Source organism: Vulpes vulpes, chromosome 11 (assembly GCF_048418805.1).
Source record: "Vulpes vulpes isolate BD-2025 chromosome 11, VulVul3, whole genome shotgun sequence".
NCBI classification, from domain to species: domain Eukaryota; kingdom Metazoa; phylum Chordata; class Mammalia; order Carnivora; family Canidae; genus Vulpes; species Vulpes vulpes.
This window is the reverse complement of record NC_132790.1, coordinates 25,975,912-25,998,512: the sequence shown is the minus strand read 5'-3', so window position 1 is coordinate 25,998,512 and position 22,601 is coordinate 25,975,912. Positions and strand designations below refer to the sequence as shown.

The window sequence follows — 22,601 nt, the reverse complement described above, 5'->3', positions numbered from 1 at the left end:
ACTTTAAGATCACAAAGCTAATAATGGTAGAGCCAAAACACAAAGCTAATAATGGTAGAGCCAAGACTATGCTTCTCTTATATCCATTTGACAAAAAAGATATCCATCAAAAGGATAATCACAAAAATCACAGCACAGTATGAAAAAAATGCTTACGATATAATTTTAAGAGAAAGAAGCAGAGTATAACATGTCATCTAAGTGACTACCAGAAAAATGTGGTGCACATAGGGAAAGAACTGGAAGGAAAAACTGAGAATATGTTGATTTGTCAGTAGAGCATTTTTTCTTGTATTTTGATTTATGATAATGATATATTCCTGCAATAGTAATCTGAAAAAGGAAACCCGACACAAATGTTATAAAATATATGTTAAATCCTGATATATACTAAACAAGCCAGAATATATGCACTCATCAAATACAAGCTGAACAAATAAATGATTCTCTATACTTTTCTGTATCACTGAAAATGCGAGTGTGAGTGGGAGGAAGGGCAGAGGGAGAAAGAGAGAAGCCCAAGCTGACTCTCCACTGAGTGTGGAGCCCCACTCGACCCTCAACCTCACGACCCTGAAATTATAACCTGAACTGAAGTCACAAGTCAGATGCTTACCTGGCTGAGCCACCCAGGCACCTCTGGATATAATTTCTTGATTACTCTGACTATTGGCCAAATGCATGAAAATGGGTTAAAGACCCATTTAATAATACCTAAAACTATAAAACTTCTAGAAGAAAACATAGAGGAAAGCCTCATATAGCTTTTTGGGAAATTTAATTTGACAATGATTTCTTGGTTATGAGACATCTTTTTGTTGCAAAGGCAACAAAAGCAAAAATAGACAAATGGACTACATCAAACTTAAAAAAGAACACAATCAACAGTGAAAAGGCATTGTATGGAATGGTAAAAAATATCTGCAAATCATGTTATTTGATAAGGGTTTAATATTCAGAATATATAAAGAGCTCCTATAACTCAATAATAAAATATCAAATAACCTGATTAAAAAATGAGTAAAAGACTTGAACAGACATTTCTCCAAAGAAGATATACAAATGCCCAATAAGTACATGCAAAGATACTCAACATCATTAATCATAAGGGAAATGGATATCAAAACCACAATGAGATATCACTTTGTACCCATTAGGATGGCTATAACAAAAAAGATAAAATAACAAGTGTTGGCAAAGATGTGGAGAAATTGGAACACGTGGGGCACTACTGGTGGGATTATACAATAATACAACCACTATGAAGACAGCATGGCAGTTACTCAAAAATTAAAAATAAAACTATCATATGATCCAGCAATTTTACTTCTGGGTATACAGCCAGAAGTGAAAGCAGGGTTTTGAAGAGATATTTGTAGACCCATGTTCATAGCAGCATTATTCACAACAGTCAAGAGGCGTAAGCAATCCCAGTATCTACTGATGGATGAATGGATAAACAAAATGTGTTATATAGATATTATTTAGACTTAAAGAAGGAAATCTTGTCCTATGCTACAACATAGAGGAAATTTGAGGACATTGTATCAACTGAAATAAGCCAATCACAAAAAGACAAACACTGATTCTACTTCTATGAGGTATCTAATGTAGTGGAATTCAGAGAAAGTAAAATGGTAGGTATGGGAGGAAATGGAAATTGTTGTTTAATGAGTACAGAGTTTCAGATTGAAATGAAAAAGCTCTGGAGATCTGTTGCACAACAATGTGAACACTATAGAACTATATAATTAAAAATGAGTAAGGTGGTAAATTTTATGTGTTTTTTACCAAAATTAAAAAAAAGAAAAAGAAAAGATCACTGTGTCTTCCAGTTCTCACTAAACAATGCATGTGCAATACTTCCCATTTATGAACCACTTCTAACAAATTCCACAGTCAGAGACAGCAAGACCCTCCTAAATGCACAATGTACTCTATATGCAAATGACAAATTTAAGGTAAGGGAACTTTCAAGGATAGTACTATTATAAAAACAAATTTTTTAAAAAAGGAGCTCATCTCAAGTCCTAAAAATGTAAAAACAAAGAAAAAATTCTGTATAGAATTAGAATTGCTCCTATATTTAGGGTTATAATAATATATCCTTTCTCTGGAGAGCTGGATCATAAAGTTAATTTAGTTTAGATGCCTCCTCCTGCAAATGGTAAAACAGATAAATGTAAGAAACAAAACAGATGAACATAGCGGTAAAAAGAGAGGCAAACCAGAAAACAGACTCTTAACTTATAGAGAACAAACTGAGAGTTGCTTGAGGGGAGGTAGGTGGACAGATGGGTTAAATGGGTGATAGATACTGAGGAGGGCACTTGTGATGAACACAGGGTACTGTATATAAGTGATGAATCACTAAATTCTACCCCATGAAACTAATATTACACTCCACTCTATGTTAACTAACTGGAATTTAAATGAAAACTTAAAACTAAAGAAAGAAAAGAAAAAAACCCACCAAAGATCGAGGTAATGAGATCTAACTGTTGGAGAGGAGAAGCAAAGGCTGGCTACCAATCATCCTGGGATGTTCACCTGGGCAGGTGTGGTTTTCCACACACGGGCATCAACCACAGGATTTGTGTTATTTCCCAACACCTCACTTGAAAGGCATTTTAAAAGATAGGTTTGTGTCAGTCAGACTTGACTTCATGCAAATCCCAGCTCCATCATCAACTAATAAACTATGAGACCCTTGGGAAAGTTACCTAACTTCAAGTCTGTTTTCTTAGTTATAAAGAGGGCAACAGAAAATCTCAAAGGATTGTTGTAAGGATGTACATGAAGATATTCATGTATGTAAAACAATAGGAACATGGTCTGGCATATAATAAGGAATAAAAAAACCAAAATCTTAAGAATACGGGATTTCAATAATCTTAAAAAAGAAGACAAAGCTGGAAGACTTACATTTCCTGATTTCAAAACTTACTATGAAGCTACAATAATGAAGACAGTGGAACTTACATAAAAATAGACATATATTATCAATGGAACAGAACTGAGAGTCCAGAGATAAACTCTGGCATTTGATTTCCAACAAGGAATGCAAGACAATTAAATGGGAAAGAAGGGTATTACCAACAAATGGTCCCGGAACAGCTGGACATCCACATGCAAAAGAATGAAGTTACGCCTCCTACCCTTGTAGTATACACAAAAATTAACTCAAAATGGATCACAGACTTAAAATAAGAGCTAAAACTAGAAAACTCTTATAAGAAAACATACACATAAAGTTTTGTGACCTTGGTAGGCAAAACCTTCTTAGATATGACACAACAAAATGATAACTAGATAAAATGAATTTCATCAAAATCAAACGTTTGCACTTCAAGAACACCATCAAGAAAAAGAAAAGACAACCTCCATAACAGGAGAAAATATCTGCAAATCAGGGACTTGTATCTAGAATATATAAAGAACTCTTATAATTCAATAAAAAGACAAAATACCCCATTGAAAAATGGGCAAAGGATCTGAGTGTACATTTCTCAAGAGAAGAAATGGCCAGTAAGTCCATGAAAAGATGCTTCATATCAATAGTCATCAGGAAAATGTAAAACCACAATGAGATACCACTTCATATCCATTAGGATGGCTATAATAAAAAAGAAAGACAATATTATAAGTGCTGACAAAGATGTAGAAAAACTAGAACACTCAGACACTGGTGGTAGGAATATAAAGTGTTGTTAGCCCTTTGGAAAATAGTTTGGCTATTCCTCAAATGATTAAACACAGAATTAGCATCCAGCAATTCCACTTGTAGGTGTATACCCAAGAAAAATAAAAACCTATGCCAACATAAACATTTGTACACAAATGTTCATACCAGCATTATTCAAAACAGACAAAAAAGTGAAAACAATCTAAATGTCCACTAACTGATGAGTTTGGATAAAAAATGTGGTCTACCTATACAAAGGAATATTAGCCATAAATAGGAATGAAGTGCTGATACATGCTACAACATAGATGAACCTTGAAAATATTACGCTAAGGTAAAAGAAGCCAGTCACAAGACTATGTATTTATGATTCCATTTATATGAAATGTCCAGATGAGGCAAATCTATAGAGACAGAAGGTGGATTAGTGTGGATGCTTAGGGCTGGGAATGTTGGGGAGAAAGAGGAAATGATTGCACACAGGTATGACTTTTTTAAAAAAAAGTGATGAAAATGTTCCAAAATTAGATCATTGTGATGGTTGAACAACTCTGTGATTACTAGCAATCACTGAATTGTATACTTTGGGTGAGTTACTTTTCAATAAAGCAGTTTAAAAAGAGAGACTGATGCATAAAGGAATACCTCCTAGACAACTGAAGTTTATTCCTTTAAAGAATAAATGACCAAAGGTTAAAGTTTCCCTTTTAATCATTTTGTATTAGATATCACTCCCCACTGCCAATATATATCTTGTCTTCTTTTACACAGCAAAATGAATGCAACAGAACTCTTACATATGTATCAGGATCATTTCAAACTTTTTATATTATATTATAACAGAGACATCTCTAAGGGCTAATGGGCTCTAAATGGCCCCTGGCTACCATGCTTTAGAAGTTGTGACTTTGTTGTTGTAGTTGTTAAGTTTAATTTGCATTATTAATATTTTCTCCATAATTTTACTTTTTCTTTATTGAGATATAATTAACTTACAAGGAAAAAATAAGCAGGAATTAAAAACCAGAGGATCTGGGTATGTTTCAGCACCAACATTATAGGTGTCTGTAGGCAAGTAACTGTACCTGAGTTGTAACTGCATCTACAATGAAGAGCTAAAATGAGAACTAGGGATGATAAATGTGATATACTTAGTATAGCTCCCAGTACATAAAAGGCAAAAAAGTAATTGACAGTTTGTATCAGAATCTTAGATCTACTAAATATTACTTCATTACCTTGGGCAAGTCTCTTCATCTCCGAGTCTCAATTTCTACACTGTTAACATGGGAGAAAAGATCTCACCTCACAGAATGTATGGAGGGCAAATTAATCATGCACTGTTTATATTTTTATAAATTTCGAAGAGGTACACAGAATTACTTATTGATCTTAAGGACGACAAAAAGATCTTCATTAAATTAAAAATTCTGTTTAAAAAAATGTACAGTTGATGCTTAAACAATATAGGTTTGGACTGTGCAGGTCCATTCACACATGAATTTGGAAACGGTACTATAAATGTATTTTCTCTTCCTTGTGATTTTCTTAAGAATATTTCCTTTTGTCTAGCTACTTTATTATAAGAATACAGTATTTAATACATATAAATATACAAATTATGTATTAATCAACTAATTATATTACTGGTAAGGCTTCTGGCCAACAGTAGGCTATTAGTAATTAAGTTTTTGAGTCAAAAGTTATAGTTGGTTTGGGGTTTTCTTTGAGATTGTATGCGTGTGCACGGTGAGTGGGGGTGTGCGCAGAGGAGCAGAAGAGGAACAATTCTAAGCAGGCTCCATGCCCAGCACGGGGCCCCATGTAGGGCTCAATCTCTTACCCTAAGATCATGACTTGAGCTGAAATCAAGAGTTGGACACCAACTGAGCCACCCAAGTGCTCCAAAACTTAGAGTTGGATTTTTGACAGTGTGTGTGGGGGGTGGGGGAGGGCACGGTGTCAGTGTCCATAAGCCCCGTATTGTTCAAGCATCAATTGTCTTCTCCTCCTTGCTATTAGTAGCATCTCCAAACATCAAGGAATATCTGGTGTACAACAAGTTGATTACTTGCCATTTGTAAGATGTTTATAATACATCCCAGAAAGTCTGCTGCTCATGCTCACTAACCATTTCCCAAAAAAAACACCCTTTCCCACTACTATCCCCAGATCAAGTGTTCAACAAGTATGCACAGAACACTTGTGAAGCACACCACCCCCAACCTAAATGCTGAGGGAAATTCATATAGAAGAACATTAGTTCCTGTGCTCAAAATACACAGGTTATTTTTGCTGGGTGACAATTCTTGTGCAATTAGAGGACACTGAATCAACATTCTAGGAATGATTACAGGAGACCATAGTATCTTAGGATGTGGTTTATGAAAATTAATTCTATGACTTAGCCACAACTTCAAAAAAGAAAATGCTAAGTTATAGTATACAGATTCAGTGCTATACTGGAGATAGACTGATGTAAAAATGAGGTCAGAAAACTTCTCCAAAGAGATCCACCTTGAAAGATGAGTAAGATCGGATGGGTTTAGCATAGAAAGTAAGAAATCAGATTTTTCTCATGAGATAAACCATAGGAACAGAAGTACCATCATGGGAAAGAATCTGATGAGAGAGCAGTCTGTTTAAGGGTAGGGTATATAACTGTAAGTTTATGTTTCAGTTTGTCAGAGCTATCAACAAGTGCCTTATATTTTATAGTTAACCTAAATATCTATGATGATAAGATCTTCACCCCCTAAAATATCTAATGGTGAACAAAAAGAACATGTCACCTCCCCTTCCGCACCCCCACACACTCTGAACCATTCATTGCTCCATCCTTCCAAGAATACCAGTTTTCACTCACCTCCATGTCATCTTCCTTTTTCCTCTTGTTTACAGACTCACTTCCTTCTTCGTCTTCTTCTTCTTCCTCTATGATTCCTTCTACTATAGATTTTGAGCCTTCTGGACTTGTAATTCCTTCACACCTAGGTGGGTTGTTTTTTTTTAAAGTTCCATCACACATCTCATCTCTTTTTTATACACAATTATCTCAGAGATACTGATACTTAGTCTTTTTTTTTTAATTTTTTTCTTTTTTTTTTTTTAATTTTTATTTATTTATGATAATCACAGAGAGAGAGAGAGAGGCAGAGACACAGGCAGAGGGAGAAGCAGGCTCCATGCACCGGGAGCCTGACGTGGGATTCGATCCCGGGTCTCCAGGATCGCACCCTGGGCCAAAGGCAGGCGCCAAACCACTGCGCCACCCAGGGATCCCGATACTTACAGTCTTTACAATCAAATGTCAGTTAAAACTTAACAATGCTTCTGGGAGAAGGAGGATGTGAACAATGTGCATTTTAAAATGTGCAGAAATAGATCAGGGCTGTGGAAGGTCATGGTCATGGTCATGGACTATATTTCAAAGGCTGGTTTCCAGTTCTTGCACCAATACTGACCCACAGAAGGGAATAATCATTTCCTGTGGCATGGTGACAATATATATATACTATCTTATATAATCCACATAATAATCCTATGAAGTAGCCCTGAAAAGTAAAAAAAAAAAATGTCCAGGATCACCTTGCTCATTAGCAGATGAGGCTGGAAGGCAAATCCAGGCTTAATTAACTTGAAAGCATAGTACTTTTCTACTGTACCCTGCTTCCAGTAGAATAAGGCTCAAACAGCTTGGTAAAATGCCCCTACTTTCAATTAGCTGATAGAAACTGATAATTACAATAACCAGAGCCAGCTGAACCTTGGAGATTAGAACATCTGATCCAATCAATTACTGTTGTTTTTTTTCCTCTAAAAGAAAAATCTCTATTATATAATTAGGTAGAAAATATTCCTATATGAACAGTTGATACCATAATTCCTTTTAGAAAGAACTTGCTGGAAAAAATACACTGGCAATATTAAAGGTAAAAATCCCAAGAACCTAGGTAGCAGCTAGTGCCAAGTTCTGTTCTGTATGATAAAGAATTTGTTATTTTGCCCTTGAAAGGGAGAGAGAAGGGAGAAGAGGAGAGAGAAGAGGCAAGATAAAAAGAGACTGGGATAAATTGAAGGGTCAGTGAAACTTCAATGGTGGATTTTTAACAGTGATAACTTGTCCTTCCTTGTCTCCTCTATCAGTCTCAGTAAAGTGGTGTGTTCATGAAATGTTTTGTCAGGTGGGGGTTTTCTATGGGACTTAAGGTGTCAAGTTTCACATCTAAGATCAAGGTAGTATAACAGAAACAACTTGCGCTTTGGATTTCCACAGCTATGGATTAGGAAATTCAAGAGAATTTCACCTAGATCAAGAAGGGCAGGAAGGTTCCACATGATATCTAGGTGACAATTAAAACACACACTATATACATAAGTTTACATATTAAGAGAAGATATACTTAAATTTACATACTAAGTAAAATTTTTTAAATTGCTGAACTACCTGAATACAAGCCATATAACTTCCTCACAAAATGCTTTACCACTGCTTCAACAAATCAGACCTCAAAATATTTGGGCATTGAAAAGCAGGCAGTCTCATAGCTTATTCAAAGACTACACTGTGTCTGCTAGATATTACTCAGATTGAACATTTAAGCATAAAGTCCATAATATAGGCCCAGAAGTCAAATACACAGGAGACTGAATCTGAGCTGTCATTCACTAGCTGTGTGATTCTGGGAAAGCCACTTTACCTTTCTGAACTTCCATTTTCTCACCTCTAAAACAATACTTATCTTAAAGAGGTATTGTAAAGATCAAATGAGATAGTGCACATGAATTAATGAATCCAGTTAATAATCATTTATGGCTATCAACACTCAAAAAAAAAAATAAAGGGGGCAACCAGACATTACATGCTTCCTAAAGGCAGTATACCTATTCTTGTTAACTAATAAAAAGCCAAAATAACAACAAACAAACCTGAACGTGATCAAATCTCTCGATCTAACTAATAAATTACAGACAATATAGTGAAGAAAGTAACATGTTAAATTACACCTTCAGGAATCAGCAAATTCAGATTGTAGGAAATTCTACAGGGCAAACAACCAGGTATCTTCAACAAATAAATTCCAAGGAAAAAATACATAAGTGGAACCTATAAATTAAAAGATACTTAAGAGATATATCAGCCAATTACTATGTAATTCTGTGAACTATAAAATTCTGTAATTCTGATTTGAACTATAAAAAAATTATCTGTAGGACAATCAGAAATGTGAATACTGAATAGACATCTGATGATATCAAGGAATTATTAATTTTTTAAGGTATGATACTGGTACTGTGATTGTGTTTAAAGTGTATTGACCGTTTAGAGAACACTGAAATCTTGGAATTTATTTCAAAATATTTTGTGCTTAGGGGAAAATAAAGAGGCACAGATGAAATAAGACTGGCCATGAGTAAGTAAGTACCTGTTGAAAAAGGCAATGTGTACATTGGGGTTCATTGTATTATTCTACTTTTGTATGTTTGAAAATTCCCATAATATAAGATTTTAAAAATGAGAGCATGTATATAAAATACCTGGTACAATGCCTTGCAAATAGCAGGCATTCAGTAATGCCACTATCATTTTCATCAGCTTTTGCATTCTCCATCTATTCTGCTGGGCAACATATTCTCAATTCATCTAAAGTTTATTTTGTGACTGCATAGCAATACTCAGGACTCATGTAACCCTATCCAAGATTAGCTGGACTAAATAATCTTAGTTCAGCCTTAGAATCTGGCTTTCACTCAGGCTATGCTAAAGTTTTATACTGTGACTTCCTCACAATCAGATTTGGCTTAAGAACAAGACCAATTAAAAAAAAAAAAAAAAAGAATGAGACCATTACCAGAATAAAATCATAGCTTTCAGGACTAAAGTGGACACTTAATTTTTAATGTCCATTCTCTGGGATTCTTCACCTTTAAATGTCCAGAGTTGCATTAATAAGATAATCCTGTATTCTACAGGCTTTGAGATTTCTTCATAAAAAGAAAAAGAAAAGAAAAGCTATCCAACTAGCCCAACTGAGCTCATTTGTTGAAATCATCTAAGTTAATAAAGGCAGTTAGGATGGTAAGACAGGTGTATAACAAAAAGCAATCTGTATATCCCTCACCATGTTTCAGGCTATTAGGGACTGAAGACCCATGTTTCAGTCTCTAACAGCCCAATGGAGAAAAATAAGACTTACTGTTTGACTTGGCCAACCATTGAGACACGGGCTGACTCCAAATTTCGAATCTGACCACTCTTAACACTAGAAAAGTGAAAAGGGAGAGAGGAGGTTATTCAGCATCCATCTTATCATGCATAAGGTCAAATGAATAATTCTGCAGATTCTGTGAAACCTATTATAAAGCTGTGTTTACCAATACAGCTTACTATGGAGATTACCACTGCCTCCTACCTGATTATGGCTATAAGCCAAGTAGTAAAAATTAAGTAGACATTCAAGCCATTTCAGTTCTGCAAACATTTACCAGGAAGGTACTATGTGCTCAAGAAGCACCTAACTCAGTGGGAAGAAAGAAAAACAAACAGATTAGATTGTTTTAATAAAGGCAAGATTCAAAAGAATCACTTTATCCTGAAAGAAGAGGTTAAAGAAAGCTTCCCAAATGTCCTGCCTAAAACCAAGGAGAAAAGAAGTTAGGTGGAAGAGAAAAGAAGGTGGTCAGAGAGCACCTTGTGAACAAAGGCACTATGTTTTGGAAGAGTCAGTAGGATGAAGATTTTTTTTTTTAAAGATTTTATTTATTTATTCATGAGAGACAGAGAGAGAGAGAGGCAGAGACACAGGCAGAGGGAGAAGCAGGCTCCATGCAGGGAGCCTGATGTGGGACTCGATCCCGGGTCCCCAGGATCACGCCCTGGGCTGTAAGGCAGCGCTAAACCGCTGAGCCACCCGGGCTGCCCTAGGATGAAGATTTCAGAGGACAGAGTACAAGGAGAAGCAGGAGAGAACCAAAAAGGAGTGTAAATAGGAGAAAGGGATAGGTGGGCAGCGACGAGCTCCTAGAGGGCCTTCTGCGCCATGATATAGAGTTCAGGAGCTTAGATGCTATTTTAACAGATTAGTTCTCTCAGAGTTATCTACCTATGTATGCCTAAGGGCTAAGTAGAATGGCTACATGTCCCAGGGAGAACTGGAAACAATATCTGAAGCAGGCCACCAAAACACATTTCTTTAAATCTAAATTTTTAGCTTAAAAAATCATGTAAAATTTTAACGGACAACCCCCTGAGATAATGACCTTCTTATTTTAGTGATAAACAGACACAGAATGATTACTTCATTTTTTGACTACCAACTGAATCTACAGGATCTACAAATATACCAGTATTTATAATTATAAACCCTGACTTGATGACTATTCAATATATGATACACCTCTGTTCCTATTCAAGACTAACCTTGGGCACTGGTTCCCATCTCCTCTTGCTTATGAGGACCTTGCTTCCTATAGTTATCCTATGGGTTATCATTTTTTTTTCTCTAGTGGATAGTATAAAACAGCTTTTAAAAACATTCTCAACTCCACATTCACTACTAGATACTACCCTACTTCTTTGCTCTCCTATTTAACAAAATTTCTCAAAAAAGTTATTGTAAAAACAAAGTTATCTTAAAGGAATCTTTTTTTCTTAAATATTATTTATTCAATAATGATTCTCCAATTTATCTCTAGCTCAATCTCTTCAAACAAATATACAAATATTTACTTAACATTTCCACTTAGATGTACAATAAGCATTTGAGCTTATCCAAACAAAAATCCTGATTCCCTGACCCTTTACCTGCTCCTAAATCTACTTCTCTTTATTTTTACCATCCACCCAATTGCTTTGGCTAAAAACCTAGAAGTCATTTATGAATGCTGTGCCACCTCCTGCCCCCTCTTCTCTCCTGACATCTAACCCATAAGGAAGTCCTGTCAGTTCTACCTTCAAAATACATTCCAAATATGACATATTAATTCCTCTGTAACCATTCTAATCTATGCGTACCATCATTATTCTCCTATACTATTACAATTGCCTCTTAACCAATTTCCTACTTCCATTATCACACACACTCTCTACTTCTCCCCCTAGTGTTCTACTCAGAGCAGCCAGGGTGGTGAAAGCAAAGTGCAAATCCTTATCTGTCCAACTTCAAAGCCTAAGCTTCTTATGACAATAACCTACTGCCTCTCATTAGGATTACCAAGAAAGTAGAAGTAAGTGGAGATTCACTTTGCTTTAAATTCTTACTGAATTAAACAAGTTGGCTTTGTATTTCAACATCTTTTTTTTTTCATCTGGAATAGCCACAATAGCCATGAGTCATGAACTTGATTCAGATATCCAGCAGAGTATAAAACAAGATTATAAAATACTTCATTGTATTCTTTCTGAATCTCAGGCTCAGGAAGTGGGTTCTAAAAATCAACGGCTCTCAAAGTACCCAAAACATTTTAACATACAACAAATAGAAACCTCATCCTATTCCACATCTGCCTCTAGAATAAGGACTCTATCTCTTTTCAGAGAAGGTCCACCATGACCGCAATGCTGGATTAAGTACCTATCTTCCAGAACTCCTGTGCTTCCTTCATTGTGTTGTGTTTGCATATTTACTTGTTTATATTCCCAGTTTTCTGATGATAGAAACTAAGCCTGATTCATCCCCACTTCTTGAATCAGGTACTAACACCCCTCGTAGGTACTAAAAAAAAAAAAAAAAAAAAAAAAGAGTTTACTGAATAAATTTAAAAAGTTATTTGGAATCATACTCTCACTAGATGTTACTGGGGAAGAAGGCAAAGTATCTGAGGTACATGCTGAACTGGCAGCGACTGCATTCTGAAATGCTGTAGCTGCCAAAGAGGGAGCGATCTTTGGTGCTTCTGAGAAACAGGAATCATGCATCTCAGTAGTGTGAACAACAGGAAATAGAAACAACCTCACCAAATACAAACATCATTTCGGCAAGCCATATTTGGCATGAGACCCTCTCTGTCTTAGAAAATCTACATAGGATATATTTACCAGATCCTTCATTTCCACTTGATATCTCTGATTCAAAGAACAGGTATGTTCTGCTGCTAAGGCAGCCAGCAGTATGCTGTGTGCTATATGAAAGTACAACAGAAACAGAATAGCTTCCGCCCTTATGACGCAGGAAAAGGATTAAGACAGACATGAATATTAACAACATGGGCATATATTTTAGGGGAGGATTAGAAGACATAAGAGGTAAACAGTACAAATACAATACAGACAGAGATCTCTAGCAATTTGATCAAGGGAGTGATCTGAGTGGTTTGGAGGAGTTGGAGAAAGGGTTCTGGAAAAGGAACTAGAGTTGATTTTGAAGAATAGGTAGGAAGACAGGATACTAAAGATATTTTATCCTAAGACTGATTTTCTTGGGGGAGGGACAGTGTTTTACTGATTTCTGAAATTTCGACCTTTAGCACAAAGTGATTAATAAATATTTAATCAAATAATTGATTGAATTAATAAAATAATCAATGACAAAACAGCCTTTACTTAAGTGGAAGCCATAGCCAATTTTGTCAGTGATTTTTATGAAAACTAACTATCCAAAGGGTTTTTATTTACCCAAAACCCAAATAAAAAATGAAAAAAGGAACCTATGCTCATCTTTTCTGTTTCTTCCCCATTTTCTCTGGAACACAGAAAGTGAATCCAGAACCATGAAGCATCAGAAGTAGAAAAGGCCTAGAGGCTCATTTAGTCCAAACTCTTACCTCAGAGATGGAAATAGCTAGATAGCAGATGATCCATAATTATTAAAATTCTAGGGGGTACTATAGTGTATTAGAAAAAGGATGGATTTTAGATAACTGGGCCAAGCAGGAAACATTTAAAATATTTTTAAAAATTCTGCTTTTTACCTCAATGTTTCCACACATGATATAATAATAAAGCTAAGGTTTGGAAACTGAACTATTTCTTTGAACTTGGTGCCTGAACTGATGATAAAGAACAGCTACAATCTAACATTTAAAATACAGACAATAAAGACTTGTAGGTTACCTCCATTCAATGGCATTCTCTAAAGACTTGAAGGTTTTAGGACGACCACGTAAGAAATTCTGCATGCTATTAAGGGCATCCATGGCTGTACCTAGATGTTAAACAAATATTTTAACTATAGCACATACATATTCTAAGCATTTACACTTACTGGGTTAACTGTGTACATCTGCCCTCAATGATAGTAGAATTCAGTGATGTTTTGAGGAAAAAAGATGCAGCTTAAGAAAATTCATAAGACTGACACCAGCTTCCAAGATGGCCTCTAGTGACTTTTGCCTCTTGGTATTCATTCCCTTGTGTAGTCTTCCCACAATGAATACGGGCTGATTTACACAAGTTTACACAAGTGTGACTTCTGAGGCTGGACCATAAAAGACATGGCAGCTTCTTTTTAAAAGTTAAATAAAATTATGGAACATACATACATATAATTGAAAAATTATGCATCCACAAAAGATTTACAAAGAGTTTTTGATGATATGGAAAATAATTACATAATGTGGGGTGTGGGTGAAATGGGCTCAAAAGTACAAACTTCCAGTTATAAATAAAAAAGTCTTGATGATGTAATGTACAGTACAGTGACTAGAGTTAAAAATACTGTATCATATATTGTTTTTTAAAGATTTTATTTATTTATTTATTTATTTATTTATTTATTTATTTATTTATTTATTTGAGAGAGCGAGCGAGCAAGTGCATGTGAGTGGAGGGAGAGGCAGAAGGAGAGGCAGAGAATCTCAAGCAGACTCTGAGCTAAGCACAGAACCCTACAGGAGGCTCAATCTCATGACCTTGAGATCATGATCTGAGCCGAAACCAAGAGTCAGCCACTTAACCAACTGAGTCATCCAGGCACCCCTGTACTGTATATTTGAGAGAGTAGATCTTAAAAGTGCTCATCACAAGAAAAAAATTTGTAATTATGTGTTGTGATAGATGTTAACTACACATACTGTGGTTATCATTTCACAGTATATACATATATTGAATCATTATGTTATATACCTGAAACTAATAAAAAGTTATATGTCAACTAAAAAAAATACTTAGTAATAGTGAAAGGGATTATAGGGGAAAGGAGAGAAAATGGGTGGGAAAAATAAGAGGGTGACAAAACATGAGAGACTCCTAACTCTGGGAAACGAACAAGGGGTAGTGGAAGGGGAGGTGGGCAGGGGGATGGGGTGACTGGGTGAGGGGCACTGAGGGGGGAACTTGACAGGATGAGCGCTGGGTATTATACTATATGTTGGCAATAAAAAATATACAAAAAAACCCCTTAGGAATGCCTTTGCCACAAAGTAACAAAAAATATATAAAGGCAGAGGGACATAGTTCAAGATGAGTAGAAATCAACAATAAATGAAAAAAAGATAATAATAATTGACTATAGCATGTCTCTCATAAATCAAAGATTTCTGATTTGGTCAGTACTTAGGAAACTTACCTTCTACAACATCAATCATACAGAGACCCAGGAGGCTTGGCACCAGGTTGCATGATGCTGTGTGGACTGCAATTGCACCACCCATACTATGTCCAATCAGCATAATTGGAGGAGGGAGGTCCCCATACATGGCTTCAACCACATTGCCAACATCCCTGCAAAGAGGAAAAAAAAAAAAGCTGAGAATGCTCTCTGTCAACACTGTACAAATTGTTTTCTTTCCTCACTCCTTCCTTTGGTCTGTAAATAAAAGTCCTAATACTATAAAGCTCTACTGGGCCATCTTGCAAATGTGCCTATGTAAATCTCTTAATATGCCCCCCAGTATCTACAATTTTCTTTTTCTTTTCTTAAGATTGATTTTCTTAAGATTGATTTATTTATTTGAGAGAGAGAGTGTGAGCAGGAGGGCCAGAGGGAGAAGCAGCCGACTCCCTGAGTGTAGAACCAGACAGAGAGCTCAATCCCATGACCTTAAGATCATGACCTAAGCCAAAATCAAGAGTCGGTGGCTTAACCAACTGAGCCATCCAGGCACCCCAAGAATCCAAATTTTCTGATTTTCATTTACATCACACTTTCACTGTTCCATAGGTTTAGTAAAATTACATATACCCCCCCCTTTTTTAATGATTTTATTTATTTATTTATGAAAGACAGAGAGAGAGAAAGAGAGAGAGAGAGAGAGAGGTAGAGACAGAGGCAGAGGGAGAAGCAGGCTCCATGCAGGGAGCCTGATGTGGGACTCGATCCCGGGACTCCAGGATAACACCCTCGGCGGAAGGCAGGCACTAAACTGCTGAGCCACCCAAGGATCCCCTACATATACCCTTATCTTAAACCTAAGATTGAAACTGGAAAAATAATTTAAGCACTCGACACCTCAGTTTCCCCAACTATAAAACAATTTTATTAGGCATTATAATGTAGTAAAGTTTAGAGTCACAAGATGAATTGCAGTCCTGATTTATTTTTTATTTATTTTTTTTTAATCTTTTTATTTTATTTTTTTTAATTTTTTATTTATTTATGATAGTCACAGAGAGAGAGAGAGAGGCAGAGACACAGGCAGAGGGAGAAGCAGGCTCCATGCACCGGGAGCCCGACGTAGGATTCGATCCCGGGTCTCCAGGATCGCGCCCTGGGCCAAAGGCAGGCGCCAAACCGCTGCGCCACCCAGGGATCCCCTGATTTATTTTTTATTATGTAGACTTGAATTATTTAATTTCCAGAGTTTCAACACCTATAAAATGAAGATAAAAATGTGATTTACTAAAAAAAATATATATGTATATAAAAATATACATATATTTTTATTATCACATATATGTATGATTCCAGATTGCCTTGAAGATTAACTGAAAGTGAATGAAAACTACTTTGAAAAGTGTAAATGCTATACAATTGTTAACCATTACTTATAATTTGTCATTAAAGTTATTTGAAGTATGAACATAAATGTAAGTACAATGTTCTATGAAAGGAGATGTTCTGAGCTAATATTTTTTAAGATTTTTATTTATTCATTTATAAGAGACAGAGAGAGAGAGAGAGAGAGAGAGGCAGAGACACAGGCAGAGGGAGAAGCAGGCTCCATGCAGAGAGCCTGATGTGGGACTCGATTCCCGGTCTCCAGGATCATGCCCTGGGCTGAAGGCAGCGCTAAACCGCTGAACTACCCAGGCTGCCCTAGAGCTAATTTTTATTGGCTTCTGTTGTAGTCTTTAATTATGAGTGGATTTAACAAAATCAAACCTTAAAGTTTTGAAAATGAGAACTGAAGGAGAAACTTGGGTTTGATTTGCATATAGACCCTCTTTGCTACAGTAATAAGTAGGCATGGTATGTTTTTAGAGACTACTGGCTCTACTGTCTTCTTTTGGGCATGGCTGAGTCAGTTAACTTCAAAAGACAGTTTTGTCTTGCTGGGTGTTATTACATACCTCAAGCACCCACATAATGTTACCCAAATATAGCAGATGTGGATGTAGGAACACAGCCTTTTGAATATTGTTTTCAGAGTATTCAGAATGGCAAAGGTAAATGCCATTAATTTCAGAAGAAATTAATCTTAAAAAACCTCATACAACAATTATAGATGTGAATAGGGTAGCTGTGGCATCTGCAGACAATCTGAATGGGAGATGAGGCCCCATCTAATTTTATAAGTGAAAAAAGTAATAGTTCCTTTGGAGTTAAATTTAAAGCTAAAACTTTTGATTAGTAATAGCTGTAATAAAGTAAAAGGATGCCACAGAAGATGATCTAAGTACAGGTCTCCTTAAAATGCTCAGTAACTGAGTTCTGTGATATCTGCTTCATGCATGAAGGTGGACAGGGTCTGAGGGACGCCGGGTGGCTCAGTGGTTGAGCGTCTGCCTTTGGCTCAGGGCGTGATCCCGGACTCCCAGGATGGAGTCCCATATCAGGCTCCCTGCATGGAGCCTGCTTCTCCCTCTGCCTGTATCTCTGCCTCTCTTTGTCTGTCTCTGTGTCTCTCATGAATAAATAAATAAAATCTTGAAAAACAATAACAACAACAAAACCAAACTAACTCCATAATGTATCTAAACCTAGGAAAGGGGATCCCTGGGTGGCGCAGCGGTTTGGCGCCTCCCTTTGGCCCAGGGTGCGATCCTGGAGACCCAGGATCAAATCCCACACGGGCTCCCGGTGCATGGAGCCTGCTTCTCCCTCTGCCTGTGTCTCTGCCTCTCTCTCTCTCTCTCTCTCTCTGTGTGACTATCATAAATAAATTTAAAAAAATTAAAAAAAAAATAAACCTAGGAAAGGTATATTTCATCCAGGTAAAAGGTGGTTATGATCACTTGATCATTTACTACCAGGAGGAATTTATTATTAATGCTAGCCAGACTACCAAGATTAGTACCTTGAGACTTGTTCTGAAGTTCCAGAAAAATAAAGTAGCAGATGTTATCTATAAAGCTAGCCTATAACTGGATATACCAATTTTGGCAGATGCTTTATAAGGAGATTCTATCATGCTTATTAATACCGGGTTCATTTCCTGAGAAGCAATATAGCATATCACAGACGTAACAGAAAAAGAGTATCAGAGCAACCTGAACTCAACTGTTGGTTCTTCTACTTCTGTGGGATTACATTTTATGCAGGGTTGAAGTTCTAAAGTTGATACACAAGGTAAAAATTGTGCTATCAGTACTATGTGAAAATCCCATTAATTATCTATTAAATATGCCCATTTTGAGATTTCTGTTTCAGAGTGACGAAATTCAGAAATCATATAAATGTTTTATTGCTTTTACTATTTCACAAGAATCCAAATTATTGGCTCTTTTGATTCTTGGTGATCATCTTCATCATTCTAGATAGTTTTAATTACCTATTTTCTTTTTAACTTCTGTTAAACGTTATCAACTTATTATCTCTCAGCTCCAATTCACCCATTATTGCATGTTCTCCAAAACTGGATCTGAGGTCTTTACATATTTTTTGTTTTCCAGTTGGCATGATGTTAAACTTCAACAGTAGAGGGTGCAAGGGAGACACTGCAGAAAGAGATTTTGCTCCTGATTCATGTGCAATACTACTCTACAAGCTCCTGAAGCTTGCGTTCCTCTAGCACCCAGGTCCTGCAGCATGGGAAGCCTTACAGCACACACAGCTTCCCTATGGCCCAAATCTTGCAGCACAGGTGGCTTCTCCAGCACACCATCCCCATGTCCAATTTTTCCCCTAGCCTTACTGGGTAAATTTGGTACACAAAAAAGGGTAAATAATTAATGTATATTGGGCAGCCCGGGTGGCTCAGAGGTTTAGCGTCGCCTGCAACCCAGGGCATGATCCTGGAGACCCGGGATCGAGTCCCACGTCGGGCTCTCTGCATGGAACCTGCTTCTCCCTCTGCCTGTGTGTCTGTCTGTCTCTCTCTCTCTCATGAATAAATAAATAACATCTTTAAATAATTAATGTATATAATTTGGTAAGCGGGCACTTAAGTACAGGCACTATGTTGTATAGCGGATCTCTGGAACCACCCTCAATACTTTTGTTGCAGAATTCAAATTCTTGTAGGACATCATCCAAGCCATCATAACTCTTTAGCAGTCTGGCCACTTAGATGATAGATCTCACTTTTTTATCAACAGTCAGGAAACCCTTTAAATCCTTAAAAATTATTCACAATCTTTTTATAGGTATAAACATACTTGTTTATTTGGGGCTTTATTGTTCTCACATTACAAAGGTATTAGGAACAACTGAGAGAACAGATTCTTAGCTCTCTTTTCATGGTTTCTCAGGAATATGTTCATTGAATGGAATGGTATCATATATTGTTATTTCTTTCTCTCTCTGCCAAGCACTATAGCTGAATGATCACAGTTATGTTCTATTAACTGTGTGACCTCAATCAATCGGAGTTTGTTTCCTCATTCGTTATAAAAAAAAAATACACTACAGAATTAATAATATGGATAATTAAAATAAAATAATTAAAAGAATCTTGTTTACAATATAGGTCAGTGGTTCCCAAACACCAGTCAAGAACTAGCTGTATAAGATTTCTTTATAGAGCCTTATCAAAATATAAATAAATGCCCAGGTCTCCCTGGTAGAAGCACTAATTCAGGAGAAATGGGATAAGGCCAAATTATCTGTTATTTTAATCACTTTTTAGGTGATTCTAATGAGTGATCAGGTTTAGGGCCATTGTGTATACTATCACTATCTTATACTTTGAGGTCCAGGGTATAATTAATTATTCTTTAATATCTTGTTCTTGTCTTACTAGGAAGTTGCCCAAAGAACGTGGGCAGGACACCGTAAGATCTTACAGGGTAGATCTTACATATAACCACTTTTCCAAGAATAAGCTCCCAATCGATATCTAGATTATATTCAACTCTGTCAAACAGAAGAAAACTTTGCAAAAGGCAACACAAACTCAGAGAATTTTCAAGTGCTTTATACGATGACTATAACACTGAATATATCAAGAAAGATGAAGGTTTCTTTCAAGATTAAATACTAAGGAGACACTAAATACAGAGGAAAAACAACAGTAGTAAAATTTTCTCTATGTTAATTATTGTCCAACAACTTCACCAGGAGAGTAATAGTTATACAACTTTTTTGATGGTAATGGAAGCCAGGTGATTTATAAACAATATTACATTACTTACTTTGCCATTGTTTCTGCAGATAGGTCTTCAGAATTCTTGACTTTTGTTTCACCTAAAAAGAAAATATTTAAGAAATAAAATTCCCAATGATAGGAATTATAAAAGCAAGAGAATTCTCTCTCAAAAATCTCATTTTTTGGAATGAAACGCAGACTTTATAATTGTGTTTGATGGGTTTAGTATTTTCTATGTTAAGATGCATCTTTATAGTTGGCTACCCCAAGGAGGATGTAATTTCAGTAGCCTAGCAAAGACTTTGCACATTCCTTATACATCACTAGCATCAGAATTTGGTTACATCAAAGGACATTTTTTTTTTTAGCTAAACAACAACATATTTAAGTGTGTGTATTTATAAAATATCTTATAGAAACTAGGACTTCCCTCAAAGAGCCCAAATGGAATAAACCAGGTTATTCGTAATGGCCATATTGAAATTCATAACATTTAACACTACTCAAAGAAGTTGGCATATATATCATTGAGTCAGTGACTAATTAAGAAAATCACTCACCATGACCTCGAAGATCTAAAGCCACAATCCTACATTGAACCCTACTAATGATTGCCGCCTAGAAAGAAGGAAAATCTGTTAGCAAATCTTCTCCATTACCAATGATAACTTTGTTGAATGAACTGCCATCAGAATTCCAGAATCTCAAAGTAAGCAAAGAAAGATGTTTCACTTTTTTTAAAATTTGAGTATAGCTGACATACAATGTTACATTAGTTTCAGGTGTATAACACAATGATTCAACAAGTTTATACATTTTGTCATGCTTGCCACACATTATCACTGACCATATGCTGTGTCTTTTATTCCTGTGACTTATTCATTCTGTACCTGGAAGCCTGTATCTCCGACTCCCCTTGACCCATTTTGCCCATTCCCCCACCCCTACGCCACTAGCAAACATGAATTTGTTCTCTGTACTTACAGCTCTGATTCTGCTTCTTGTTTGTTAATTCATTTGTCTAACAATGGACATTTAGGTTACTTCTATATCTTGGCTATTGTAAATAATGGTGCAATAAACATAGGGATGCTTATCTTTTCAAATTAGTGTCTTCATTTTCTTTGGGTAAATACCCAGTAGTGGAATTATTGGACCCTATAGTATTTCTACTCTTCTTTGAGGAACTTCCATACTGTTTTTCACAGCGGCTGTACCAATTTACATTCCCACCAACAGATGCAGAAAAAGCATTTGACAAAATTCAACATCCATTCATGATAAAAACTCTCAGCAAAGTGGGTTTGGAAGGAACATATCTCAGCATAATAATAAAGCCCAAATATGAAAAACCTACAGCTAACATCATACTCAATGGTGAAAAGCAGAGCTTTTCCTTTAAGATCAGGAACAAGACAAAGATGTTCACTCTTGCCACTTTTGTTCAGAGAGTTCTGGAAGTCCTAGCCACAGCAATCAGATAAGAAAAAAAAAAGAGGCACCCATATTGGTAAAGAAGAAGTTAAATGGTCACTATTTACATATGATATGATCTTATACAAAGACTTTTCACTTTTAACTAAAGCTAAAAATTGACGATTCTCTTTTTGTGCATGTTCTAGTTCTATCCCAACTTCAGAATATGGCTTTCTTCACCTACATCCCTCTTTATTTTATTTTATTTTATTTTTTATAAATTTTTATTTATTTATGATAGTCACACACAGAGAGAGAGAGAGAGGCAGAGACACAGGCAGAGGGAGAAGCAGGCTCCATGCACCGGGAGCCTGACACGGGACTCGATCCCAGGTCCCCAGGATCGCGCCCTGGGCCAAAGGCAGGCGCCAAACTGCTGCGCCACCCAGGGATCCCTACATCCCTCTTTAAATCCTAATTCTCCCTTGCTTTTCATGAGACAGAGTAATTACCCCTAAGTGATGAATCTCTGAACTCTACTATCACCTACAATTTTTATCCATATTCCTTGGTTATCTTTTCCCTACTCTGGAAGGGAAATTCCCTAGATAAGGACCATGAGTAAGTTTGTATTTTGGCTTAGGATATCACACAAATGTGACATTTAGATCATGAAATAACCCTAAAAGCAGAACAAATCATGAAATCTACCAAATATTCATTTAAGATGCAGCATTATACACAATCTTTTTTTTTTAAGATTTTATTTACTTATTCATAGAGATGCAGAGATAGAGAGAGAGAGAGAGAGGCAGAGACACAGGCAGAGGGAGAAGCAGGCTCCATGCAGAGAGCCTGACGTGGGACTCGATCCCAG

The 22,601-nt window shown here is 36.3% G+C and overlaps 1 protein-coding gene across 1 annotated transcript in view; it reads right to left on the bottom strand.

Annotated features, from left to right (window-relative positions):
* The window catches only part of PPME1 (protein phosphatase methylesterase 1), an 88,462-nt gene that overhangs the window by 8,201 nt on the left and 57,660 nt on the right, over positions 1 to 22,601 (bottom strand). The window contains exons 4-9 of the mRNA XM_026010499.2: positions 20,869 to 20,926; positions 20,355 to 20,406; positions 15,190 to 15,344; positions 13,737 to 13,827; positions 9,883 to 9,948; positions 6,552 to 6,675 (exon numbers count right to left, since the gene is read on the bottom strand). Of these exons, the coding sequence (XP_025866284.1) occupies positions 6,552 to 6,675; positions 9,883 to 9,948; positions 13,737 to 13,827; positions 15,190 to 15,344; positions 20,355 to 20,406; positions 20,869 to 20,926 (546 nt within the window). The remainder of the gene's footprint in view (positions 1 to 6,551; positions 6,676 to 9,882; positions 9,949 to 13,736; positions 13,828 to 15,189; positions 15,345 to 20,354; positions 20,407 to 20,868; positions 20,927 to 22,601) is intronic.